General features: G+C 43.1%; 1 protein-coding gene across 1 annotated transcript in view; it reads left to right on the top strand.

Moving 5' to 3' along the window:
- The window catches only part of LOC132381204 (myosin-binding protein H-like), a 59,667-nt gene extending 51,631 nt beyond the window's left edge, over nt 1–8,036 (top strand). Inside the window, exons 9-11 of the mRNA XM_059950503.1 lie at nt 6,102–6,288; nt 7,303–7,347; nt 7,872–8,036. Of these exons, the coding sequence (XP_059806486.1) occupies nt 6,102–6,288; nt 7,303–7,319 (204 nt within the window). The 3' untranslated portion in view covers nt 7,320–7,347; nt 7,872–8,036. The remainder of the gene's footprint in view (nt 1–6,101; nt 6,289–7,302; nt 7,348–7,871) is intronic.
- The last annotated feature ends 17,701 nt before the right edge of the window (nt 8,037–25,737 follow it).

The following is a 25,737-nucleotide window of genomic DNA, read 5'->3' as shown; positions in this document are numbered from 1 at the left end:
GGTTTACTCCCAAACCATATTTCATCTTCTCATCCATTGCTCGATAGTCCTTGATCCCCTGATCTCTCTGAAATGTACCCACTTCCACTTTCAATACCCCAGTGATCCCAGCCACCAACCACACCCGCCCTCCCACTGCTGAGGAGAGAATTCCAGAGACTCTCCACCTTCTACAAGATGATGTTGTGACACACCTCATTCTTAAATTACCAGAATCTGAATCAGAATCAGGTTTAATGTTGCTGACATGTGTTGTAAAATGTACTGCTTTGCAGCAGCAGTGCGGAACAATGCATAAAAACTACTATCAGAAACACACACACACACATCTATAAATAGGTAAGGCAAAAATTAAAAACAAAATCTCAAAATAAAAATAAAACGAGCAAAAATAGTGAGGTATGTTGATCGTCCATTTAGAAATCTGATAGCAGAGGGCAAGAAGCTGTTCTTAAAATGTTGAGTGTGTGTCTTAAGGCTCCCAGACTTCCTTGCTGGTGGTAGCATTGAGAAGAGGGCATGTCCTGAGTGGTGGGGGTCCTTAATGGCTGGAATTTCTGCTCCTAAATCTTACACTCTTAAGGTCTTATAACTTCTGGAAGCAATTCAGAAGGCGTAGGATATATACACTCCAAAGATGAAGAAGTATTCTAAAGGAAAGATGACACAAATGTGGCTAACAAAAGAAGTCAAAGTCAACATAAAAGCCAAAGGGAGGACATATAATAGAATAAAAGTTAGTGGGAAGTTAGAGGATTAGAAAGCTTTTAAAAAGCAACAGAAAGTCATCAAGAAGGTAAAGATGGAATATGAAATAATATTAAAGAAGATACCAAAAGGTTCTTCAGATGCATAAAGTGTCAAATAGAGGCAGGAGTGGATATTGGACCACTGGAAAATGATGCTGGACAGGCAGGAATGAGGGACAATGAAATAGTGGATGAACTGAATAAGTATTTTTGAATCAGTCATCACTGTGGAAGACACCAGCAGTTTGGAGGAAGTCTTCGAGAAGGGAGAGAGGCAGAAGAAAGGAAACCATAGGCCTGTTAGTCTGACCTCAGTGGTTGGGAAGATGTTGCAATCGATTATTAAGGATGAGATCTCAGGGTACTCGGAGACACATGATAAAATGGGCCATAGTCAGCATGGTTTACTCAAGGGAGAATCTTACCTTCCTGGAAGTTCAAAATCTGTTGCAATTCTTTGAAGAATTGACAAGTAAGATAGACAAAGGAGAATCGGTTGATGTTGTGTACTTGGATTTTCAAAAGGTCTTTAAAATAAACAAGGTGCCACACATTAGGCTGCTTAACAAGCTATGAGCCTATGGTACTACAGGAAAGACTCTAGCATGGATAAAGCAGTGGCTGATTGGCAGGAGGCTAAGTATGGGAACAAAGAGAACATTTTCAGGACAGCTGCCAGTGACTAGTGGTATTCCACAGGGGGCTGTGTTGGGACTAATTTTTTTTACATTATATATTAATAATTTGGATGATAGAATTGATGGCTTTGTTGAAAAGTTTGCAGACAATATGACAGGTGGAGGGGCAGGTAGTTTTGAGGAAGTATAGAGGCTACAGAAGGACTTAGCCAGGTTAGGAGAATGGGCAAAGAAATGCCAGATGGAATACAGAGTTGGGAAGTGTATGGAAATGCATTTTGGTGCAAATGGACTTGAGAGTCCTTGTGCAGGATCCCCTAAAATTTAATTTGCAGGTGTATTCTGTGGTGAGGAAGGCAAATGCAATATTGGCATTCAAGAACTAGAATATAAAAGCAAAGATGTCATGTTAAAACTTTGTAAAGCACTGGTGAGCCCTCACTTCGAGTATTGTGAGCAGTTTAAGGCCCCTTATCTTAGAACGGATGTGCTGAAACTGGAGAGTTCAAAGGAGGTTCACGAAAATGATTCCAGGATTGAATGGCTTGTCATATGAAGAGTGCTTGATGGCTCTGGGACTGTATTCACTAGAATTCAGAAGAATGAGGGGGATCTCATTGAAACCTATTGAATGGTGAAAGGTCTTGATATAGCGGATGTAGAGAGGATGTTTCCTATGGTGGGAGAGTCCCAGACCAGAGAACACTGCCTCAGAATAGAGGGGCGTCCTTTTAGAATGGAGATGAGGAGGAATTTATTTAGCTAGGTGATGAATCTGTGGAATTCTTTGTCAGAGGCAGCTGTGGAGGCCAAGTCTTATGTCTATTTATTGGTCAGGCATAAAAGGATATGGGGAGAAGGCAGGAGGTCAGGGCTGATAGGAAAACTGGATCAGCCATGATGAAATAGTGGAGCAGACTCGATGGGCCTAATGGCCTAATTCTGCTCCTACATCTCATGGTCTTAATGATGGTTGCAGCCGCTTTGAGGCATCTCTTTTTGAAGATATCCTTGAAACTGGGGAGACGGTAGCTATGATGGAGCTGGCTGTTCTTGATGAAACTTTTATAACCAGTTTTAACATGGTATGCTGTCACCAGCTGGACTGATGCAATTTATTTGAATCACCTACCATTAAACAGCAGTTATGCAATACACACTCAACAGCCAATTGATTATGTACTTCCTGTACCTGATAAAATGGCTTCTGATGTATATTGGTGGTCTCCTGCTACTGTAGCCCAAGACTTTCAGGTTCCATGTGTTGTGCATTCAGAAATGCTCTTCAGCACACCACTGTTATATTGTGTGGTTATTTGAGTTACTGTCACCTTCCTGCCAGCTTGAACGAGTTTGGCCATTCTCCTCCAACCTCTCTCATTAACAAGGCACTTTCACCTGCAGAACTGCCACTCACTGGATGTTTTTTTTCATTTTTCCACTGTTTACTCTAGAGAATGTTGTGCATGAAAATCCCAGGAGATCATCAGTTTCTGAGAAACTCAAACCACCCCGTCTAACATCAACAATCATTTCATGTTGAAGTCACCTGGATTACATTTCTTCCCCAGTCTGGTGTTTGGTCTGAACAACAACTGAACCTCTCAACCAGGTCTTCATGCTTGTATGCATTGAGTTGCTGCCATGTGATTGGCTGATGAGATAAATTAACACACATAAAATACTGGAGGAACTCAGCAGGCCAGGCAGGAGCTATGGAAAAAAGTACAGTCAACGTTTCAGGCCGAGACCTGGGAAGTTGATTGGTGCAAGACATAAAGGGCTGGAGAAGAGGGAATCTGATCGGAGAGGACAGAAGGCCATGGAAGAAAGAAAGGGGGGGAGCACCAGAGGGAGGTGATGGGCAGGCAAGGAGATGAGGTGAGAGAGGGAAAAAGGGATGGGGAATGGTGAAAGGGGGGGTTGGGGCAGTACTGGAGATTCGAGAAATCAATGTTCATGCCATCAGGTTGGAGGCTACCCAGACGGAATATAAAGTATTGTTGCTCCAAACTGAGTGTGGCCTCATCATGACAGTAGAGCAGGCCATGGATTATCATATCAGAATGTGATGGGAAGTGAAATTAAAATGGATGGCCATTGGGAGATCCCACTTGTTCTGGCGGACAGAGTATAGGTGCTCAGCAAAACGGTCTCCCAATCTATGTCGGGTCTCACTGATATACAAAAGGCTACACTGGGAGCACCATACACAGCATATGACCCCAACAGACTCACCTGGAAGGACAGTTCGGGGCCCTGGATGGTAGTGAGGGAGGAGGTGTAGGGGCAGGTGTAGCATTTTTTTCTGCTTGCCTGGAGGGACAAATGGACCAGGGAGTGTCTAAGGGAGTGATCCCTGAAGAAAGCAGAAAGTGCAGGGAGGGAATGATCTGCTTGGTGGTGGGATCCCGTTGGAGATGGCGGAAATTGCGCTGGTGGGTGGTAGGTGAGGACAACAGTGACCCTATCCATGGTAGGATGGCAGAAGGATGGGGTTAGACTAGACGTGCGTGAAATGGAAGATACATGGGTGAGGGCAGTGTTGATGTTGGAGGAAGGGAAGTCCCTTTCTTTGAAGAAGCAGGACATCTTCTTCTTTCTGGAATGAAAAGCTTCATCCTGAGAGCAGATGCAGTGCAGACAGAGGAATCGAGAGAAGGGGATGGCATTTTTGTAAGTAACAGGGTGGGGAGAGGTATAGTCCAGATAGCTGTGAGAGTCCATGGACTTATGATGAACATCAATAGATAAGCTGTCTCCAGAGATAGAGAGAGTGAGATTATTGGAAATAGAACAGGTAAATGTGAGGGCAGGGTGGAAATTGGAGGCAAAGTTGATAAAGTCAAAGAGCTTGGCATGGGTGCAGGAAGCAGCCCAATGCAGCCATTGATGTAGCATTGGAAAAGTGGGGGACAGACACCAGTGGAAGCTTGGAACATAGACTGTTTCAAGCGGCTGCCAAAAAGACAGGCGTAGTTGGGACCCATACAAGTGCCCACCATAACTATCCCTTTTGTTTAAAGGAAGTGGAAGGAGCCAAAGGAGAAATAATTAATAGTCAGGATAAGTTCAGCTAGACAGAAGATAATTAGATAATTGCATTAATGAGCAAGTGTACTTAAGTGACCACTGAGTATTATCAATAGTTTTAGACCATAAGACATAGGAGCAGAATTAGGCCATTCATCCTAACCAAGTCTGCTCCACCATTCTATCATGGCTGATCCCGGATTCCACTCAACCCCATACACTGGCCCTCTTCTCATATCCTTTGATGCCCTGACTGATCAGGAAACAATCAAATTCTGCCTTGAATATACACACGCACTTGGCCTCCACCACAGTCTCTGGCAGACCACAGTTTTACTACTCTCTGGTTCTTTTTACCAAAATGCATTATCATACATTTCCCAACACTGTATTCCATCTGCCACTTTTTTGCTCTTTCTTCCAATTTGTCTAAATTTTGGGCCCCATATCTCAGAAAGGACGTGATGTCATTGGGGAGAGTCTGGAGGAGATTCACAAGGATTATCCTGGGAATGAAGGGGTTAACATACGAGGAACATTTGGCAGCTTTGGGCCTGTACTCACTGGAATTTAGAAGAATGTGGGGGGGGGGGGGATCTCATTGAAATCTATCGAGTGTTGAAAGGACCAGTTAGGGTGGATGTGGACAGGATCATGGCACAGCCTCGAACTTGAGGGGTGACACTTTAGAATAGAGGTAAGGAGGAATTTTTTTAGCCAGAGAGTAATGAATCTGTGGAATGCTCTGCCACAGACTGCGGTGGAAGCCAAGTCCATGAGTATATTTAAGCAGAAGTTGATCGTTGCCTGACTGGTCAGCACATCAAAAGATATGGCAATGAGGCAGGCATATGGGGTTGAGTGGGATCAGGGATTAGCCATGATGAAATGGCAGATCAGACTTGATGGGCTGAATGGGCTAATTCTGCTCCTATGTCTTATGGACTGTAAATTGCATCAAGTCTCCTCAATCCACGTTATTATTGGTTGCAAAGTGTTTCACCCGATACTCAGGCAGCTCCATCGTGAGCAGTAGCCACCTCACCATTGAGGGCACCTTCGAAACATGATGTTTCAAGAAGGCAGCATCCATTATTAAGGACCCTTACCATGTACATTACTACCATCTGGAAAGACCTAAAGACTCACATTTAGAAACAGCTCCTTCTCCTCTACTATCATTTGTTTGAATGATCCATGAACCCATGCTCTATTCCTTTTCTTCCCCAACAACACTGCCTCATTATTCATCTTCTGCTCCTTGTGACATGCTAATTTTTAAGTCCAGTTGGTCTGAGCACACTTGCGTGGCCATTAGATGGTTCAGCAACAGTCTTCTGCCCCACCGCGGCATAGTGTCCCAGATATATGAAGGGAATCCCTGCAATTTTCTCAATTAGCTTTTCATATTTAACAGTTGCCCTAAATAAATGGTTACCCTGATTAACCGATGGCCAAATTAACCAGAATCCACACACACACACACATAAATATAGTACACTTTGTTTATTGCAATGTACTGTTGCAGTAGAACAATAAATGTCAGTGATAGTAAATCTGATTCTGATTCAGAACTGATTCAGAATTGTAAATCATCACACCATAACTGGTTGCACTTCACCCTGTGTCACCGATTTGGTTGTGTTATAACCCATTGGCTAATTTCTTTGTTACTTTATAGCCCAAGATCTGCTGGTTGAAAAACAAGACCTTGCTTGACGCTAACCCTAAGTTTCGGATTCTGACCAACGAGGGCATCTGCACCCTGGAAATCCGCAAGCCGTCTACTTTTGACGGGGGCGTCTACACGTGCCAAGCTGTGAACATGTTGGGAGAGGTAGCAGCGGACTGCAGGCTTGATGTGAAGGGTGAGTGAGAATAGACTGGAATTTCACAGCCCCAGGGTTTGTCAAAATGCTTCCAAGCAATTGGAAATTGGATTGATTTATTCTGAGGTACAATGAAAAGCCTGTGTTGTACTGTTCACACAGAGCATTGAGGTAAAACAATAACAATACAGAATAAAGGTGCAACAGCTACAGAGAAAGTGCAGTGCAGGTTGTTCAAGTTTCAAGATTGACATTTCGGTCACTCGGTGAGTCCCTTCATCAGGACGTGAAAGAAAGTTGAGAAGTCAGAGTAAGAAGGTTGGAGGAGGGGAGCAAAAAGTTCTAGGAGGCAGGTGATAGGCTACATAGCCTCCTCTTTGATGGGAGTGGGACACTCTATTCCAAAAATGTACAGAATAGGATTACTGACTCGTGGGCATGCGATGTTAGCACTGGAAACATCGTAACAGTTGCCAGCTGCCCCACCGCACATCCTCCGACTTTGTTGGTCACTGACGCAAACAACACCTTTCACTGTATGTTTTGACATCTTAATGTACATGTGACAAGTAACATTAATCTTAAAAATTGATTAAATCTTTTTTGATTAAAAATTAAAGATAATCTAAATCTTAGTAACAAATCTAAATCTCTGATAATCCGGCAGCCTTTGCACTTTCAAATGTTGTGGACCATCAGAAGATTTAAAAAAATTATTATTTCACAGTTTTTACGTATCAGACAGTAAGCAGTATATTTTCCTGTGACTTTAGAAGCAGGAACAGAAGTATTAGAGACCCTGTCTCTTGCCACAAGCCCATCCACCTCACTGATTCCTGGTCTTCTGCACCCATTCCCAGCTCCGACCACACTGCTGGCCCACAACTCACATCCTGGCTCTGCCTGCACACTGGAGCCTCAGCTCACACTCAGGACTAAAGAGTGAGGCAGATGCCAGACAGTTGGGATTTCTGAATGTTTGGGTAATTAGGGTTTGCCTCTCTCCATTTCTCTGTCTTCTCTAACTACATCACTCTCTCTCTCTCTCTCTAGCTGTTTCTGTGGCCTAGTGATACGTGGACCTATCAGAACAAGCAGGTGAGGCTCCCACTCGGGGCAGACATGGAACCAACATTTAACTAGAAATTGGGTTCAAACACACACAAATACACATGTACATTCAACACCCCCACACACATGCACACGTACACATATTCACAATCACCCATAAACACATCTCCTCCCACATACATACAGCCACACACACGCACAAACACATGCATTGGGTGTGTGTATGCATTAATTAGTGTGTGTATGTGTGATGGTCAAGGTGGTCAATAGCCAAAGAGTCTGTAGATGTGCACCCACCTTCCCACTTACCTGGCCTCATCAATCACCTGCCAGCTTGTACTCTTCACCCCACCTTCCTCCACCTTATTTTGTCTTTTCCCATTTCCTTTCCAATTCTGACGAAGGGTCTCAGCCCAAAACGTTGACTTTATTCCCCTCTATGGATTCTGCCTGACCTGCCGAGTTCCTCCAGCATTTTGCATGTGTTGCTCTGGATTTGCAGCATTTGCAGACCACTTGTGTTTATGATGTTTTGTTTTTGTCGCTCACAGATGCATTTCTTGTCAGCTTTCTCCTGCCTTGATAACATTGAAGGATGTCCTCCCGCTGCTGGAAGGTCGGCCAGTATTTAGAAGCACAGAGAACAATGTGTGTCCCTGAGTCGTGCATTCAGTCAATTCTCTCTTCACATGTCTGTACCCTGATATTTTAAACAGTGTGTGACTTTAGTCAGGTGTCATGACATTGAGACTTGGCAATGAATGAATCTACAAATAAAAAAACTATAAAAAGTTCCAGCATGTGGGTATTCAATAAAAGAAACTGCACACAACACAGATTCTGTGGGACAGAGAGCCCAGTCATGCAAATTGCACTGTGAGAAATACTCCAAGCTCACGGGGCGATGTTGACACATCAAGCTACACAGAGCAACACTTGCAGAAAAACTTGATCTGTTAAGCACAGAGTGCAGGTTGAACAGCTCGAGACCTGATGCCAGGCAAATAAACTCTTCCTCAATGAATCAGAAACAGAATCTGGTTTAATATCATTGGAGTACTTTGTGAAATTGTTGTTTTTGCAGCAGCAGTACATTGCAATATATAATAATAAAAAAACATAAAATACACTAAGTGTATATAAAAATAGAAAATAAAATGAAATTATTAGTGCAAAAAGAAAAAGGAAAAAACTACAGCTGTAGTTTTCATAGGTTCACTGTTCATTCAGAAATCTGATGGCAGAGGGGAAGAAGCTGCTCCTGAAACATTGAGTGTGTGTCTTCAGGCTTCTGTACTTCCTCCTTGATGGTAGCAATGAGAAGAGAGCATGTCCTAGCAGATGGGTATCCTTAATGCTTTTTGAGGCATCGCTTTTGAAGGTGTCCTTAATGCTGGGGAGGCTGGTGGCCTTGGTGGAGCTGGCTGAGTTGACAACTTTCTGCCACTTTTTCAAACCCTGTGCGGTGACCCCTCACCACGCCATGCAACTAGTCAGAATGCTTTCCATGATACGCCTGGAAATTTGTGAGTGTCTTTGTTGACATACAAATTCTCCTCAAACTCCTAATCAAATATAACCAAAACAACGGTTATCCACTTCAGGACAAATGTACCACTTTTTACACTCCTGGGAGTGCATATCTCACTCAACTTCTGATAGCCCCACAACTCATCTTCCAATAAGGAAAGCTCAGCAACACCTTTATTTTCTGAGGACGCCGATGGAGATGGACTGTGCACATCAATACTAACGTCCTTCTACAGATGTGCAGTAGAGAGCATCCTAACAAGCTGCAACACTACATGGTGCAGCGGACTGGGAGACTCCACAATAGGTAATCAAAACTGCCCAATGCATCACTGGCACCAGCCTACCCACCATCAAGCACATATAGGTGCCGGACAGAAAGATCAGCAATATCGTGAAGGATCTCACCCACCCTGCTCACTGACTGTTTGTCCCACTCTGATCAAGGAAGAGGCTAAAGAGCCGCCAGACTCAAAAACAGTTACTTTCTCCATAAGGCTGCAACCGTCCCCCACCCCTATTTTATCATTTCCTGTCAGAGTCACCTTATGTACACACACTCATACCCAGCATCACTTTATGGACATACACTCCATCTGTGTATAGAAGTTATCTTATGTATTTATATTTATTGTTTTTTATGATTACTTTCTTTATTTCATTGTTTTTTTTGTGCTGCATCGGATCCAGAGTAACAATTATTTTGTTCTCCTTTACACTTGTGTAGTGGAAATGACATTAAATTTTGAATCTTAAAGGAAAAGGTTGCTGACGTTTAAGGAGGGACTTCCATTGAGTTGGCAGACAGAGATGAAGTCTGACTACAACACAGAAACCACTGTGCCACCATGCAAGAGACACAAGTTCAGTCCCAACCTCCGACGCTGTTTGTGGGGAGTCTGCACGATCGCCTCACAACAACATGGGGTGCCCTTGGGCTTCCTGGTTTCCTCCCTCATCCCAGATACTTGGAGATTGCTGAGTTAACTGGCCACTCTGAATTGGTGCTTTGGTGGGTAGTAATTCTTAGAGGCACTGTCGGCTATGTGGAGAGCGTGGCATTAGAGCAAAGTGAGTAGTTGGTGGGCAGCATGGTCCTGCTGGTAGAAGGGTCTGCTTCCACGTTGTACCAGACCATTCGGCCCTTCAAGCCTGTCCTCCCGTTCAATGTGATCACCACAGCACAGTACAGGCCCTTCAGCCCATCATGTTGTGCTGACCCTTTAACATATTCCAAGATCAATCTAAACCTTCCCTCCCTCATAACCTGAAGCAGATCTACTTCCCTAAGAGACCAATTCATGATCTATGCTGGTGTCAGCTCCTTTCCTCGGCCACTTTTCCATTGCTCTCCATTGTTAAGATTGGATAGGTTTATTATTGGATTGATTGGCCTCTTCATACTCCTTCGATCTACACACCTATCCAAAGGATGAAAATGTACTTGCATATACCTCTTCTGCTCACAGCTTGTTCCACCCTCTCAGAGAGGTAGATCCCCTTCAGGTTATGAGGGAAGGAAGGGTTAGATTGATCTTTCAATATATTAAAGAGTCGGCACAACATGATGGGCTGAAGCGCCTTTACTGTTCTATGTTCCATGTTCTGTTGTAGCCCATTGTTATAGAGATACGTCTGTACTCTTTGGATTTTGGAAAAATGATAGATGACCTTGCTTGTCTATAAATTCCTAGAGGGATAAACAGGTTCAAGTTGAAGTTTAGTTGTCATTCAACCTGTAGTACTTAAAGTTCTTAATATCTAGCAAGGTCTAAATGGATAGATGTTGAGGTGCTTTCACTGTTAGTAGTGTCATGAGTAAAGGGGGTGGCTATTTAACAATGAGGTCTGTACAAATTTGCCCACTAAGGATATATGGAATTTAATGCAGTCAAGTGTGAGGTGCCGGACTACGGGAGGACAAACCAGGATAGGCCTTACACAGGGAACAACCGGGGAGGGTGGTAGAAAAGCAGGATCTGGGAATACAGATCCATAATTCCTTGAAAGTGTTGTTACAGGTAGATTGGGTTGTAAGGGAAGCTTTTGGCATATTGGCCATCATTAATTACTGAGCAGGAAATGGGATGTTATGCTTAAGTTGCATAAGATGTTGGTGAGGCCTAATTTAGAATATTGTATGCAGCTCTGGTTACTTACCTATAGGAAAGATATCAATAAGATTGAAAGAGTACCGAGAAAATTTACAAGGCTGTTGCCCAGACTTGAGGAACAGTTATAGTGTTGAACGGCCTGGATGTGCCTTACTGTTCCAAGTTCCAATTCTCGACTCACTCTGGCTATTTATCTGATGAGGGAAACCATGTCTTTTTTGGCACAAGCTGAAGATTAAGAACACAACAACTTTAGTAACAACAAGGACAAGACAAATATGATGATTGTGGACTTCAGGAAGGTGCAGATTGACAACTCCCTACTGCACATCAATGGCTCTTCCATGGAGTCAGGAGCACCAAGTTTCTTGGAGAGCACATCGCAGATTATCTCACCTGGTCCCTCAACACCCACCTCTTTGGGCAAGAAAGCACAGCACGATCTCCAATGCCTGAGAAGATAGAGGCATACAAGACTTCTCGCAACCCTCCTTCAGCACTATGGAGAGTGTTCTGACCAGCTGTTATCTGGTCTGATATGGGAATTGGAAGGTATCTGACCACAAGACCCTGCAATAGATTGTGAGGGCTGCTGAGAGAATGATCGGGGTCTCTCTCCCCCCACACCCACATCCAGGGCATACACCAAAATTGTTGCCTTTGCAGAGCCCTCAGCATCATGAAGGATCACTCTCATCCATCCCACAAACTCCTTGGCCTCCTCCTGTCAGGGCAGATGGTACCGCAGTATAAAAACAAGGCCAGTCAGCCTTGAGAACGGCTTCTTCCCCTAGGCTATGAGACTTCTGAAGACCCAAGTGGACATTATTTATGATAGTGCCAGAAGCATTATACAGTTGTTTATGACTATATGGCATAAATGCACTTTATGTCAACTTGTACATCAACAGAATCTTTTTAAATCTGTTAATATTATTGTGTTAAATATTATTTTATGTGCTCTATGTGATAAACAGTATATACTGTGCTTTGCACATACCTGTGTTTTCCCATAACCTATGAAGTCACTTTCAAGGACATTTCATCTCATGTATTCAATATTTTTGCTTATTTATTAATATTATTATTTATTTTTGTGTTTGTCCAGTCTGTTGTCATTTGCACATTGGTTGTTTGTTCATCCATTGATTGTGGTCTGTCATTGATTCTACTGTGCTTCTTGTACTTACTGTGATCGCCTGCAAGAAAATGAATCTCAGGGTTGTATATGGTGACATATATATACTTTGATAATAGATTTATTTTGAACTTTGAACCTTGGTCCCTGAGAATGTTGTTTCATTTACCGTATGCATTTGTCCAATTGAATGACAATAAACTTGAACTTGAACTTCCAAGAACACCATAATCTTGTCATAGTTTGGAGGCTTGCATGCTTCAGTGACCTTGAGGGTTATGTTAGCTGAAGTCAGAGCTTTATACTTTAGCTCTTGGTAGAGTCACCCATGGCAAACAGGTCAAAGAATAGAGGCCAAAATAAGAGTGGCCCACCGTTAAGTGAATGTGTGTCCCTGCCACAATGGTAGAACTATTTGTTTGGCCAGGCAGTTTCTGCTTAGTCACACTCACTTTCATTCCTGATAACACAAATTGCTGTTTCCATTAATACAGCGATTTCAACAGCTCTTTAAAATGTAAGTTGTGCTTCAGTTATGAACTATTTTAGAATGCTTTAAGATTCCACAGACTAAATCATCTCAGTGTATCATTAAGCCCATTATTGAACTAACAATGCTCAATCTCTTCAATTCAGCCATGTACGCTGAAATGAAGCCCTCTTTGTTTTGATTCCACTTATGAAACCTAAAACATTCTGCTATCATCGATGGCTTTGGTTCTAAATGTTCTCACATTACTTTGATAATATCAGGAAAGCTCATCTCTGGAGGTTTGGTTGGTCGAGTTAAACTTCGAAGCAAACTTTAAATCCAATGCACTTAGCAAAATTGGTACTCACTTCTCATTGGTTATTTCATTGGCTTAAAAATACTATTCCAATACATGAGCCAATTGTATAATCAAACCTGTCAGTCTTTCCAATGTAGCCAGGCATTTATGATTTTTTTTCTGATCATTATCACCCAGTACTCACTGTTTATGAGCTCTGAATTCTTCCGTTTTCTGACTTTAAAAAAAAAACTCGATTGTGTCTTGCCTTCCAATGAACACATGCTTTTTTGTAACTTGATTGTTTCTTGCTGCATTTTATTCTATTTGGAAAGTCTTGCTCTACTTTAACAGGTCATTTTAAAAATACCTCATGGCAATGTTGTTTTGTAATTTCAAAACATTAAACTAACTCAAAGGAAGGCATGGGAGTCTGAAATACAGGTGTAGTTCAAGTTTACTTTCAGCGAGGCACACACATATCATGTGGTAGCATGAAGACATATGCAATTAAAGTGTTCTTAAATATATCTTAAATAATAGATGACAGATGGAGTTTAATGTTGATTAAGTGTGACGTGCTACAGTTTAGTAGGAGTAATCAAAATAGGACATACATCGTAATTGGTAGGGCATTGAAGAAAGCAGTAGAACAGAGTGATCTAGGAATAATGGTGCATAGATCCCTGAAGGTGGAATCTCATGTGGATAGGGTGGTGAAGAAAGCTTTTGGTATGCTGGCCTTTATAAATCAGAGCATTGAGTATAGGAGTTGGGATGTAATGTTAAAATTGTACAAGGCATTAGTAAGGCTGAATTTGGAGTATTGTCTACAGTTCTGGTCACCAAATTATAGGAAAGATATCAACAAAATAGAGAGAGTACAGAGAAGATTTACTAGAATGTTACCTGGGTTTCAGCACCTAAGTTACAGGGAAAGGCTGAACAAGTTAGGTCTTTATTCTTTGGAGTGTAGAAGGTTGAAGGGGGACGATAGAGGTATTTAAAATTATGAGGGGGATAGATCGAGTTGACATGGATAGGCTGTTTCCATTGAGAGAAGGGGAGATTCAAACAAGAGGACATGATTTGAGAGTTAGGGGGCAAAAGTTTAAGGGTAACATGAGGGGGAATTTCTTTACTCAGAGAGTGGTAGCTGTGTGGAATGAGCTTCCAGTAGAAGTGGTAGAGGCAGGTTTGGTATTGTCACTTAAAGTAAAATTGGATAGGTGTATGGACAGGAAAGGAATGGAGGGTTATGAGCTAAGTGCGAGCCAGTGGGACTAGGTGAGTGTAGGCATCAGCATGGATTAGAAGGGCTGAGATGGCCTGTTTCTGTGCTGTAATTGTTATATGGTTATATCCCAAAATTAATTATTTAAATGAACAAGGATGCTGAATCAATCAATATACATACACGATTATCCAAATATTAAACACACTAGAATAAGATGGACCCTTGACCTCACAACCTGTGCTTGTGTGACTCCATGAGAACATAAACCATGTAGACGCCACAGCCAAGAAAATTCACCAATGCCTTGACTTCCTAAGCGGGATAAAGAAATTTGGCATGTCCATAGAATTTTTAGAGATGCACCATAGAAAGCATCCTATCTGGATGCACCACAGCTTTGTACGACAAATGCTCTGCTCGTGACCACAAGAAACTGCAATGAGTTGTGGATACAGCTCAGCGCATCATGGAAACCAGCCTCCCCCTATGGACTCTGTTTAAACTCTCGCTGCCTCAGTAAAGCATCCAAACTAATCAAAGACCAACCCACCTTGGACATTCTCTGCATTCCATCAGGCTCAAGGACAGTTATTAACTCACTGTTATCACTCTTGAATGGGCCTCTTTTACAATAAGGTAGACTTTTGGTCTCACAATCTACCTTGCCATGATCTCGCACTTTATTGTTAACCTGCACTGCACTCTTTCAGTCGCTTTTACACTTTCTACTGTATTGTTATTGTTTAACTTTGTTCTACCTCAATGCACTATGTAAAGATTCAATCCATGATTCAAGATAAGATCCAGGTACGTGTGACAATAATAAACCAACACCAATATTAGCCCACTTATTTCCCTCCACTGGTGCAGCCTGAACTGCTGGTCACTTTCTCTGTATTTCACAGAATTCTCATTCCTTCGCTTGTGTCTTTTTCTTTCTCTCTCTCTATAATACCTGATAGCTATAACAGACCATACTTGTAGTGAGCAATTTTGGGACCCTTATCTAAGAAAGGATGTGCTGGCATTGAAGATGGTCCAGAGGAGGTTCACAAGAATAATTCCAGGAATGAAAGGGCGCTTGATGGCTCTGGACCTGTACTTGCTGGACTTCAGAAGAATGGGCGGTGGGAGGAAACATAGAAAACCTACAGCACAAAACATGCCCCTCAGCTCACAAAGCTGTGCTGAACATGTCCCTACCTCAGAAATTACTAGGTTTACCAACAGTCCTCCATTTTACTAAGCTCCATGTACCTATCTAAAAGCCTCTTAAAAGACCCTATTCTATCCGCCTCCACCACCGTTGCTGGCAGCCCATTCCACGCACTCACCATTCTCTGAGTAAAAAACTTACCCCTGACATCTCCTCTGTACCTACGAAATGACAATAAAAAGTGACTTGACTTGACTTGACTTGAATGCATCTCACCTATATACTCAGTACACTATGTAACACAACTACTATATACAGACATCCACAACAGAGTAAGTTTGAAATTGTCTCATTCAGTCTTAAAGATTTCACTGCTGTGGAGAATTTCTTATTCTTGTGGGATAATGTCTTTCCCGGGACTTGGCAGGTGAGATGTGGCTGTGAAACAGTCTCCAGTTCTCGGGCCATGTCGGTTGTGGGAGTTGACTCTGAGACAGTAGGAAGTAGTTCTGAAAGCTCACGACAACTCTTTTTCTCCTTTTCTTTCTCTGGATCTCCTTTGATCCCTTTCTTTTTTCTTTCTCACATTCCTTCGATCTTTCACTTTTCTCTTTCTTGTTTACATTCTTTCTCTCAATCTCTTCCCTCTTTTTTCTTCTTCTAGCTGGTGCATCTTGGGAAGGTCCATTTAGTTCCCTGGAGTATTCCCTTATCAAGTCAAGTCACATTTTAATTGTCATTTTGACCATAACTGCTGGAACAGTACATAGTAAAAACAAGACAACGTTTTTCAGGAGCATGGTGTTACATGAAACAGTACAAAAACTAGACCAAACTGCGTAAAAAACAACACAGAAAAAACTACACTGGACTACAAACCGACCCAGGACTGCATAAACTGCACAAAACATTGCAGGCATTACAATAAATAATAAACAGGATAGTAGGGCAAGGTGTCAGTCCAGGCTTCGGGTATTGAGGTGTTTGATAGCTTGGGGGAAGAAACTGCTACATAGTCTGGTCGTAAGACCCCGAATGCTTAAGAGCCTTTTCCCAGACGGCAGGAGGGAGAAGAGTTTGTATGAGGGGTGCATGGGGTCCTTCATAACACTGTTTGCTTTGCGGATGCAGCATGTAGTGTAAATGTCTGTAATGGCAAGAAGAGAGACCCTGATGATCTTCTCAGCTGATGTCACAATCCACTGCAGGGTCTTGCGATCCCAGATAGTGCAATTTCCAAACCAGGCAGTGATGCAGCTGCTCAGGATGCTCTCAATACAACCCCTGTAGAATGTGATGAGGATGGGGGTGGTGGGAGATGGATTTTCCTCAGCCCTTGCAGAAAGTAGAGACGCTGCTGGACTTTCTTTGCTATGGAGATGGTGTTGAGGGGCCAGGTGAGATTCTCCGCCAGGTGAACACCAAGAAATTTGCTGCTCTTAACGATCTCTACCGAGGAGCTGTTGATGTTCAGTGGGGAGTGATCGCTCCGTGCCCTCCTGAAGTCAACAACCATCTCTTTTGTTTTGTTCACATTCAGAGACAGGTTGTTAGCTGCTGCACCTCCGCTGTAAGCTGATTTCTCGTTCTTGCTGATGAGACCCACCACGGTCATGTCATCAGCGAACTTGATGATGGGGTTCAAGCTGTGTGTTGCAGCACAGTCGTGGGTCAGCAGAGTGAACAGCAGTGGACTGAGCACACAGCCCTGGGGGGCCCCCGTGCTCAGTGTGATGGTGTTGGAGATGCTGCCTGCGATCCAGATTGACTGAGGTCTCCCAGTCAGGAAGTCTAGTATCAAGTTGCAGAGGGAGGTGTTCTTCTATTATTCCCTTTACCATCTGATCTCTCCTCTTGATTTCCTCATCCACAATATCATCTGACGAGTCCTCTGCTTCTGTGTCTCAATTGACTCCTTTCCTTTAGGCCTTCCATACATCTAGCTGGGGTTTGGCCTTTGCATCAAGTCAAGGTTAAGTTAGGAAAGTTAAGTTACTTCCAGAACAGTGGCGACACGTGGCGCATGTGGAAGGGCATCCAGGACATCACCAATTACAAGACAACATCTGATTGAAACGTTTAAGATAATTAAAGGATTTGATAGGATTGAGGCAGGAAATATGTTCCAGATGTTAGGAGAGTCCAGTACCAGAGGGCATGGATTGAGAATAAGAAGTCAGTTATTTAAAACAGAGTTGAGGAAAAACTTCTTCTCCCAGAGAGTTGTGGAGGTGTGGAATGCACTGCCTCGGAAGACGGTGGAGGCCAATTCTCTGGATGCTTTCAAGAAGGAGCTGGATAGATATCTGATGGATAGGGGAATCAAGGGATATGGGGACAAGGCAGGGACTGGGTATTGATAGTGAATGATCAGCCATGATCTCAGAATGGCGGTGCAGACTCGAGGGGCCTAATGGTCTACTTCTGCACCCATTGTCTATTGTCTAACATCACCTGACTGTGCAGGTGATGCCTCCCTCCCAAATGCACTGAATAACTTCTACGCCCGGTTTGAGGAGGAAAATGACGTGGTGGCGAGGAAGTCCACCCTTCCTACGAATGACCAGGTGCTGTGTCTTTCTGTGGCCGACATGAGAAGAACCCTGTGCAGGGTCAACTCACGGAAGGCTGCTGGACCAGACAACATCCCTGGTAGAGTGCTCAGAGGATGTGCAGACCAGCTGGCAGATGTTCTCACTGACATCTTCAACATCTCCCTGAGCAGCGCCACCATTCCAACATGCTTCAAGGCCCCGTGCCGAAGAAGTCTTCAGTGTCCTGCCTAAATGACTACCGTCCCATTGCACTCACATCCATCATCATGAAGTGTTTCGAGAGGCTCATCATGAGGCATATCAAGACCCGGCTGCCCCCCTCACTGGACCCCCTGCAGTTTGCGTACCGTCCCAACCGTTCAACAGACGACGCCATTGCCATCACCCTCCACCTGGACAAAAAAGACACGTACGTTCGGATGCTGTTCATAGACTTTAGTTCAGCATTCAACCCTCAGAAACTGATTGGAAAGCTGAGCCTACTGGGCCTGAACACCTCCCTCTGCAACTGGATCCTAGACTTCCTGACTGGGAGACCTCAGTCAGTCCGGGTCAGGAGTAACATCCCCAACACCATCACACTGAGCACGGGGGCTCCCCAGGGTTGCGTGCTCAATCCATTGTTGTTCACTCTGTTGACCCACGACTGTGCTGCAACACACAGCTCGAACCATATCATCAAGTTCACCGATGACATGACCGTGGTGGGTCTCATCAGCAAGAACGATGAGTCAGCTTACAGAGAGGAGGTGCAGCGGCTAACGGACTGGTGCAGAGCCAACAACCTGTCTCTGAGTGTGAACAAAACAAAAGAGATGGTTGTTGACTTCAGGAGGGCATGGAGCGACCACTCCCTGCTGAACATCGATGACTCCTCGGTAAAGATCGTAAAGAGCACCAAATTTCTTGGTGTTCACCTGATGGAGAATCTCACCTGGTCCCTCAACACCAGCTCCATAGCAAAGAAAGCCCAGCAGCGTCTCTACTTTTTGCGAAGTCTGAGGAAAGTCCATCTCCCACTCCCATCCTCATCACGTTCTATAGGGGTTGTATTGAGAGCATCCTGAGCAGCTGCATCACTGCCTGGTTCGGAAATTGCACCATCTCGGATTGCAAGACCCTGCAGCGTATAGTGAGGTCAGCTGAGAAGATCTTCGGGGTCTCTCTTCCCGCCATCACGGACATTTACACTACACGCTGCATCCACAAAGGAAACAGCATTATGAAGAACCCCATGCACCCCTCATACAATCTCTTCTCCCTCCTGCCGTCTGGGAAAAGGCTCTGAAGCATTCAGGCTCTCACAACCAGACTATATAACAGTTTCTTCCCCAAGCTATCAGACTCCTCAATACCTGAAGCCTGGACTGACACCTTGCCCTACTTTCCTGTTTATTATTTATTGTAATGCTTGCCCTGTTTTTGTGCACTTTATGCAGTCCAGTGTAGGTCTGTAGTCTAGTATAGCTTTCTCTGTGTTTTTTTTTACGTAGTTCAGTCTAGTTTTTTGTACTGTGTCATGTAAACCATGGTCCTGAAAAACGCTGTCTCATTTTTACTTTGCACTGTACCAGCAGTTATGGTTGAAATGACATTAAAAGTTGACTTGACTTGACTTGACTTGAAAAGGGAACGTACAATGAGATCTAGGTGTTCTTGTACATCAGTCGCTGAAAGTAAGCATATGCAGGTACAGCAGGCAGTGAAGAAAACTAATGACATGTTGGCCTTCATAACAAGGGGAGTTGAGTATAGGACCAAAGAGGTCCTTCTACAGTTGTACAAGGCCCTGGTGAGACCACACCTGGAGTATTGTATTCAGTTTTGGTCTCCAAATTTGAGGAAGGACATTCTTGCTATAGGGAATGCAGCGTAGGTTCACGAGGTTAATTCCCTAGATGGCGGGACTGTCCTATGTTGAAAGATTGGAGCAACTGGGCTTGTATATACTGGAATTTGGAAGGATGAGAGGGGATCTGATTAAAACACATCAGATTATTAAGGGATTGGACATGCTAGAGGCAGGAAACATGTTCCCGATGTTGGAGGAGTCCAGAACCAGTTTAAGAATGAGGGGTAGGCCATTTAGAACAGAGTTCAGGAAAAACTTTTTCACCCAGAGAGTTGTGGATCTATGGCATGCTCTGCCTCAGAAGGCAGTGGAGGCCAATTCTGTGGATGCTTTCAAGAAAGAGCTAGATAGAGCTCTTAAAGATAGCGGAGTCAAGGGATATGGGGAGAAGGCAGTAACGTGGTAGTGATTGTGGATGATCAGCCATGATCACATTGAATGGCTGTACTGGCTTGAAGGGCCGAATGGCCTACTTCTGTACCTATTGACTATTGCATCTACTTCTACAAGCAGCTTTTTAGAAACATAGAAAACCTACGGCACAATACAGGTCCTTCAGCCCCCAAAGTTGTGGCGAGCATGTCCCTACCTTAGAAATGACTAGACTTCCCATAGCCCTCGATTTTCCTAAGCTCCATGCACCTACAGTATCCAAAAGTCTCTTAAAAGACCTTATCGTATCCGCCACCACCACTGTTGCTGGCAACCCATTCCACGCATTCACCACTCTTTGAGTAAAAAAAACTTACCCCTGACATCTCCTCTGTTCCTACTCCCCAGCACCTTAAACTTGTGTCCTCTTGTGGCAACCATTTCAGCTCTGGAAAAAAGCCTCTGACTATCCACACGTTCAATGCCTCTCATCACCTTATACACCTCTGTCAGGTCACCTCTCATCCTCCTTCGCCCCAAAGAGAAAAGGCAGAGTTCACTCAACCTGTTTTCATAAGGCATGCTCCCCAATCCAGGCAACATCCTTGTAAATCTCCTCTGCACCCTTTCTGTGGCTTCCACATCCTTCCTGCAGTGAGGCAACCAGAACTGAGCACGGGTACTCCAAGTGGGGTCTGACCAGGGTCCTATATAGCTGCAACATTACCTCTCAGCTCCTAAATTCAATCCCATGATTAATGAAGGCCAATATACTGCATGCCTTCTTAACCACAGAGCCAACCTGTGTATCTGCTTTGAGCGTTCTATGGGCTTGGACCCCAAGATCCCTCTGGTCCTCCACACTGCCAAGAGTCTTACCATTAATACTATATTCTGCCATCATATTTGACCTACCAAAATGAACCACTTCACACTTATCTGGGTTGATCTCCATCTGCTACTTCTCAGCCCAGTTTTGCATCCTGTAACTTCCCGCTGTAACCTCTGACAGCCCTCCACACTATCCACAAGACCCCCAACTTTTGTGTCATCAGCAAATTTATAAACCCATCTCTCCACTTCCTCATCCAGGTAATTTATAATAATCCCAAAGACTAAGGGTCCCAGAACAGATCCCTGAGGCACACTACTGGTGACCACCCTCCATGCAGAATATGACCCGTCTACAACCACTCTTTGCCTTCTGTGGGAAAGCCAGTTCTGGATCCACAAAGCAATGTCCCCTTGGATCCCATGCCTCCTTACTTTCTCAATAAGCCTTGCATGGGGTACCCTTGTCAAATCCATATACACTACATCTACTGCTCTTCCTTCATCAATGTGTTTAGTCACATCCTCAAAAAATTCAATCAGGCTCGTAAGGCACGACCTGCCTTTGACAAAGCCATGCTGACTATTCCTAATCATATTATACCTCTCCAAATGTTCATAAATCCTGCATTCAGGATCTTCTCCATCAACTTATCAACTACTGAAGTAAGACTCACTGGAGTTAGGCTTCATCTGGAGTATTACATACAGTTATAGGAAGGATGTTGGGGCCTCTACAATTTCTAAAGTTTTAAAAATTAATTTACAACCTAATAAATTGACAGTTTTATTTGGTATAATTCCTCAATATATTCATGGTATTTCTCCATCAGACCAACATGTAATTGCATTTGTTACATTATTGGCCAGAAGGGCTATTTTGTCGAAATGGAAAGATGCTTCTGCTCCCACTTTGATACAATGGTTTTCTCAGGTGATGCTATGTCTTAGTTTGGAGAAAATCAGAAGTCGAACTTTTGATCCTCGATGTGATTTTGAGAAAAGGAGGGGTTCATTCACCTGCTACTACAATCTGATTTGAGTTAGTTAATATGGTTTCCTTCCGATTTTCCTTTAAATGGATTTGAGTTGGCGGATTGATGTTTTTCTTAATGGAAGCTTGTATGATGTATAGCTCCGGGGTTGTGCTCCCAGTGGTTTTTTTTTCTCATTCTTTTTCAGTTAGTAGGGTTTTCTTTAATTAGTAGGGTTTCTTTTTTTTCCTTCTTGTTTCTTTGAAAAAAATATTCTTAACACTTATTCTTACAGACTCACTGGTCTGTAATTTCCTGGGCTATCTCTTCTCTTTCCTGAATAATGGAACAACATCTGGAACCCTCCAATCCTCTGGAACCTCTCACGTCCCCATTGATGATTCAAAGATCATCACCAGAGGCTCAGCAATCTCCTCCCTCGCCTCCCACAGTAGCCTGGGGTACATCTCATCCGGTCCCGACGACTTATCTAACTTGATGCTTTCCAAAAGCTCCCGCACATCCTCTTTCTTAATATCTACATGCTCAAGCTCTTCAGTCTGCTGCAAGTCATCACTACAATCACCAAGATCCTTTTCCATAGTGAATACTGAGCAAAGTATTCATTAAGTACCTCTGCTATTTCCTCCAGTTCCGTACACACTTTCCCACTGTCACACTTGATTGGTCCTATTCCCTCACATCTTATCCTCTTGCTCTTCACATACTTGTAGAATGCCTCAGGGTTTTCCTTAATCCTGCCCGCCAAGGCCTTCTCATGGCCTCTTCTGGCTCTCCTAATTTCCTTTATAAGCTCCTTCCTGTTAGCCTTATAATTGTCTAGATCTCTAACACTTCCTAGCTCTCTGAACCTTTTGTAAGGTTTTCTTTTCTTCTTGACTAGATTTATTACAGCCTTTATACACCAAGGTTCCTGCCCTACCATAACTTCCCTGTCTCCTTGGAATGTACCTATGCGGAACTCCACACAGATATACGCTGAACATTTGCCACATTTTTGTCTCCCACTTGAATAGTAAAATTTAATTGCGTGCCTTAAGCTTCGTGCAATAACCTTAATGCACACAGAGTAGTCTCTGGTTGGTTACACTCACAAAAGCCGAATACTTGCAACTTTCTTCCAGGTTAAAACATAGCCACATTTTGCAAGTAACTGCCTAATTAGCATATCAGAAGCTTTCTCAGATATGTTGGCTACAAAAACTGTTGTAGTCAGACCACTGTTTCTGTCATTTTCACGCTTCCACTGAGCAGCATGGTCTTTCCTCGATCCAATATACTTTCCAACCAGAGTCACAGAGGTTGGCACCAACACCTGTTTGCCCTCTGTTGGGTATTTGTGGTGTTGGAATACCTCATGGTATTCGTCATGGATACAGATGTGGCATCATCCAACCCTTCTTAATTCACTTTCAGATGGTCTCATTACAGGGAATGCGACATGTAAATTGTGGATGGATCTCTGATCAAGTTGTAGTTGTCTCAGCCAATCACATCCCCACAATGGTGACCTTCCTGTTTTTACCACTTTTTGGTTGTTGTATTTCACTGTTAGAAATGTCATTCCCACAGAAGTTATCTTTTCGCCAGTTTAAGTTGGATTATCTTTAAAATGTCATTCAAACTCATTTTGTGGATTGACTGAAACAGCTGAACCAGTGTCTCATTCCATTGTAATTAATTTGCCATTCACTTCTGGCATAAACAATATTGCTTGTCTCTCACTAATTTTCACACTGTAAATCTCAAGGCTACACAGTGCTGTGTCATTCTCATTACTGTCAAATTTTTCATCAACAACATGCAGATTACTGCTTTTTTTGAAACTGCAACTTGACCTTTTAGCATTTTTTCTTCCGTGTGCAGACCATTTATATTTGTCTGCCCGTCATGCTCTTAGTATATGACCTACTTTGTTGCATTTTCTACAAATTTTGCCTTTAAATCTGCAATTATTTGATGTACGTGAGCCCCTGTCACAACAGCAACACAATCTGTTCAGCCAAGCTGGTTTCTGTTTAGACAATGCAATTTTGTTCACTCTCACTTTCATTGCTGACTGCAACTCAATTACACCTTTCTCTGCAGTTCCCACTGAAACAGTGATTTCCATTGCTTGTTTGAATGTAAGCTGTGATGCAGTTATGAGTCGGTTTTGTATTTTAAGATTCCATAAACTAAACTATCTAATTCATAGAGTATCATTAATGCCATTACCAAATTGACAATACTTACACTCTTCAATTCAGCCACAAACACTGAAATGGGCTCCCTCCCCTACCTTTTGATTCCACATATTAGACCTAAAGTATTCTGCAATCATTAATGGGTTCGGCTTTAAGTGTTCCTGCATCACTTTTACAATAGCAGCAAAGCTCATTTCCGCAGGATTGGTTGCAGCAACTAAATTTTGAAGCAAACTGTATACCTTCAAACATACTGCACTTAACAAAATTGGTATGTTTCTCATTGGTTATTTAATTTGTTTCAAAATACTGTTCCAATAGTTCAGTATACATGAGTGAATTATCCTTTGTGTAAGCAAACTCCTCAGTCTTTCCGAGGTAGAAAGCCATTTCTGCTTTAAAAAAAATTATCACCTGGTACTTGCCCTTCATAAACCCTGAATTCTTTGGTTTATGCCTTAAGTCTAGAACATTGCACACAAAATGCTGGAGGAACTCAGCAGGTCAAACAGCATCTATGGAAAGGAGTTAATAAGTGACAATTTGGGCTGAGACCCTTCAATGGGCTAACAGGACACTTCCTCTAGCTTCTGCCCCCTTCTTTTCCAATCCCGATGAAGGGTCTCAGCCCAAAACATCAATTATTTGTTCCTAAAAGTGCTGGAGGAACTCAGCAGGTCAGGTAGCATCAATGGAGGGGAATAAGCAGTTAATGTTTTGGGGTGAAACCTTTCATCAGGACTGGAAAGGAAGGGGAAAGACACCAGAATAAGAAAGTGGGGAAGGAGAGGGAGGACAAGGTAGATTGATAAAGCTAGGTGAGTGGAGGATGAAGTGAGAAGCTGAGAAATGCTAGGCTGGGAAAAGTAGAGTGGAAGAAGGAATCTGATAGAAGAGCGGATCATGACAGAAGGGGCAGGCGGAGGGGTGCCAAAGAGGTCTAGTGCTTTGTATTTAATTCCCAGATCAATTGCCTGTGCCTCATTTGCTGATATTCAGCAGTTCCTGATATTCCCGGATCTAAAAACAGAAAAGTGTGGAAATACTCCACAGGTCAGGATGAATCTTGAGTGCTGAAGTCGTATTCAAAATTGCACTTATTGTCATGTGCACAAGTGCAATGAAAAACTAATTTGCAGCAGCATCACAGGCACATCTAAATATTAAATTTAAAGATTAGCTTTATTTGTCACGTATAGAACTCCTGTAGCTAATAAAGTAGCCACTGAGTGTATGTTTGTGGTCTTCTGTTGCTGTAGCCCATCCACTTCAAAGTTCAAAGTTCAAAGTTCAGAGATGAACTGGCGTGGCTAACTTCACTCACCCCAACACTGAACTGAGTCCGCAACCCAGTGACTCACTTGGAAGGATTCTGCCACTCAGGTTCTTCTGTCTTTTGCAAATTAGTTACCAGTCTGTTTCTGTTGTACAGTCGGCCCTCATCTGCGGATTCAACCAACTGCGGATCGGGAAAACCCGGAAGTTCTCTCTCCAGCACTCGTTGTTTGAGCATGTACAGACTATTTTTCTTGTCATTATTCCCTAAACAATACAGTATAACAACTATTTACATAGCATTTACATCGTATTAGGTATTATAAGTAATCTAGAAATGACTTAAAAGTACAGGCAGTCCCCGGGTTATGAACAAGTTCCATTCCTGAGTCCGTCTTTAAGTCGG

Source organism: Hypanus sabinus, chromosome 25, assembly GCF_030144855.1.
Source record: "Hypanus sabinus isolate sHypSab1 chromosome 25, sHypSab1.hap1, whole genome shotgun sequence".
Lineage (NCBI taxonomy): Eukaryota > Metazoa > Chordata > Chondrichthyes > Myliobatiformes > Dasyatidae > Hypanus > Hypanus sabinus.
The sequence above is the reverse complement of the archived record's forward strand: the minus strand, read 5'-3'. Positions and strand labels throughout refer to the sequence as shown.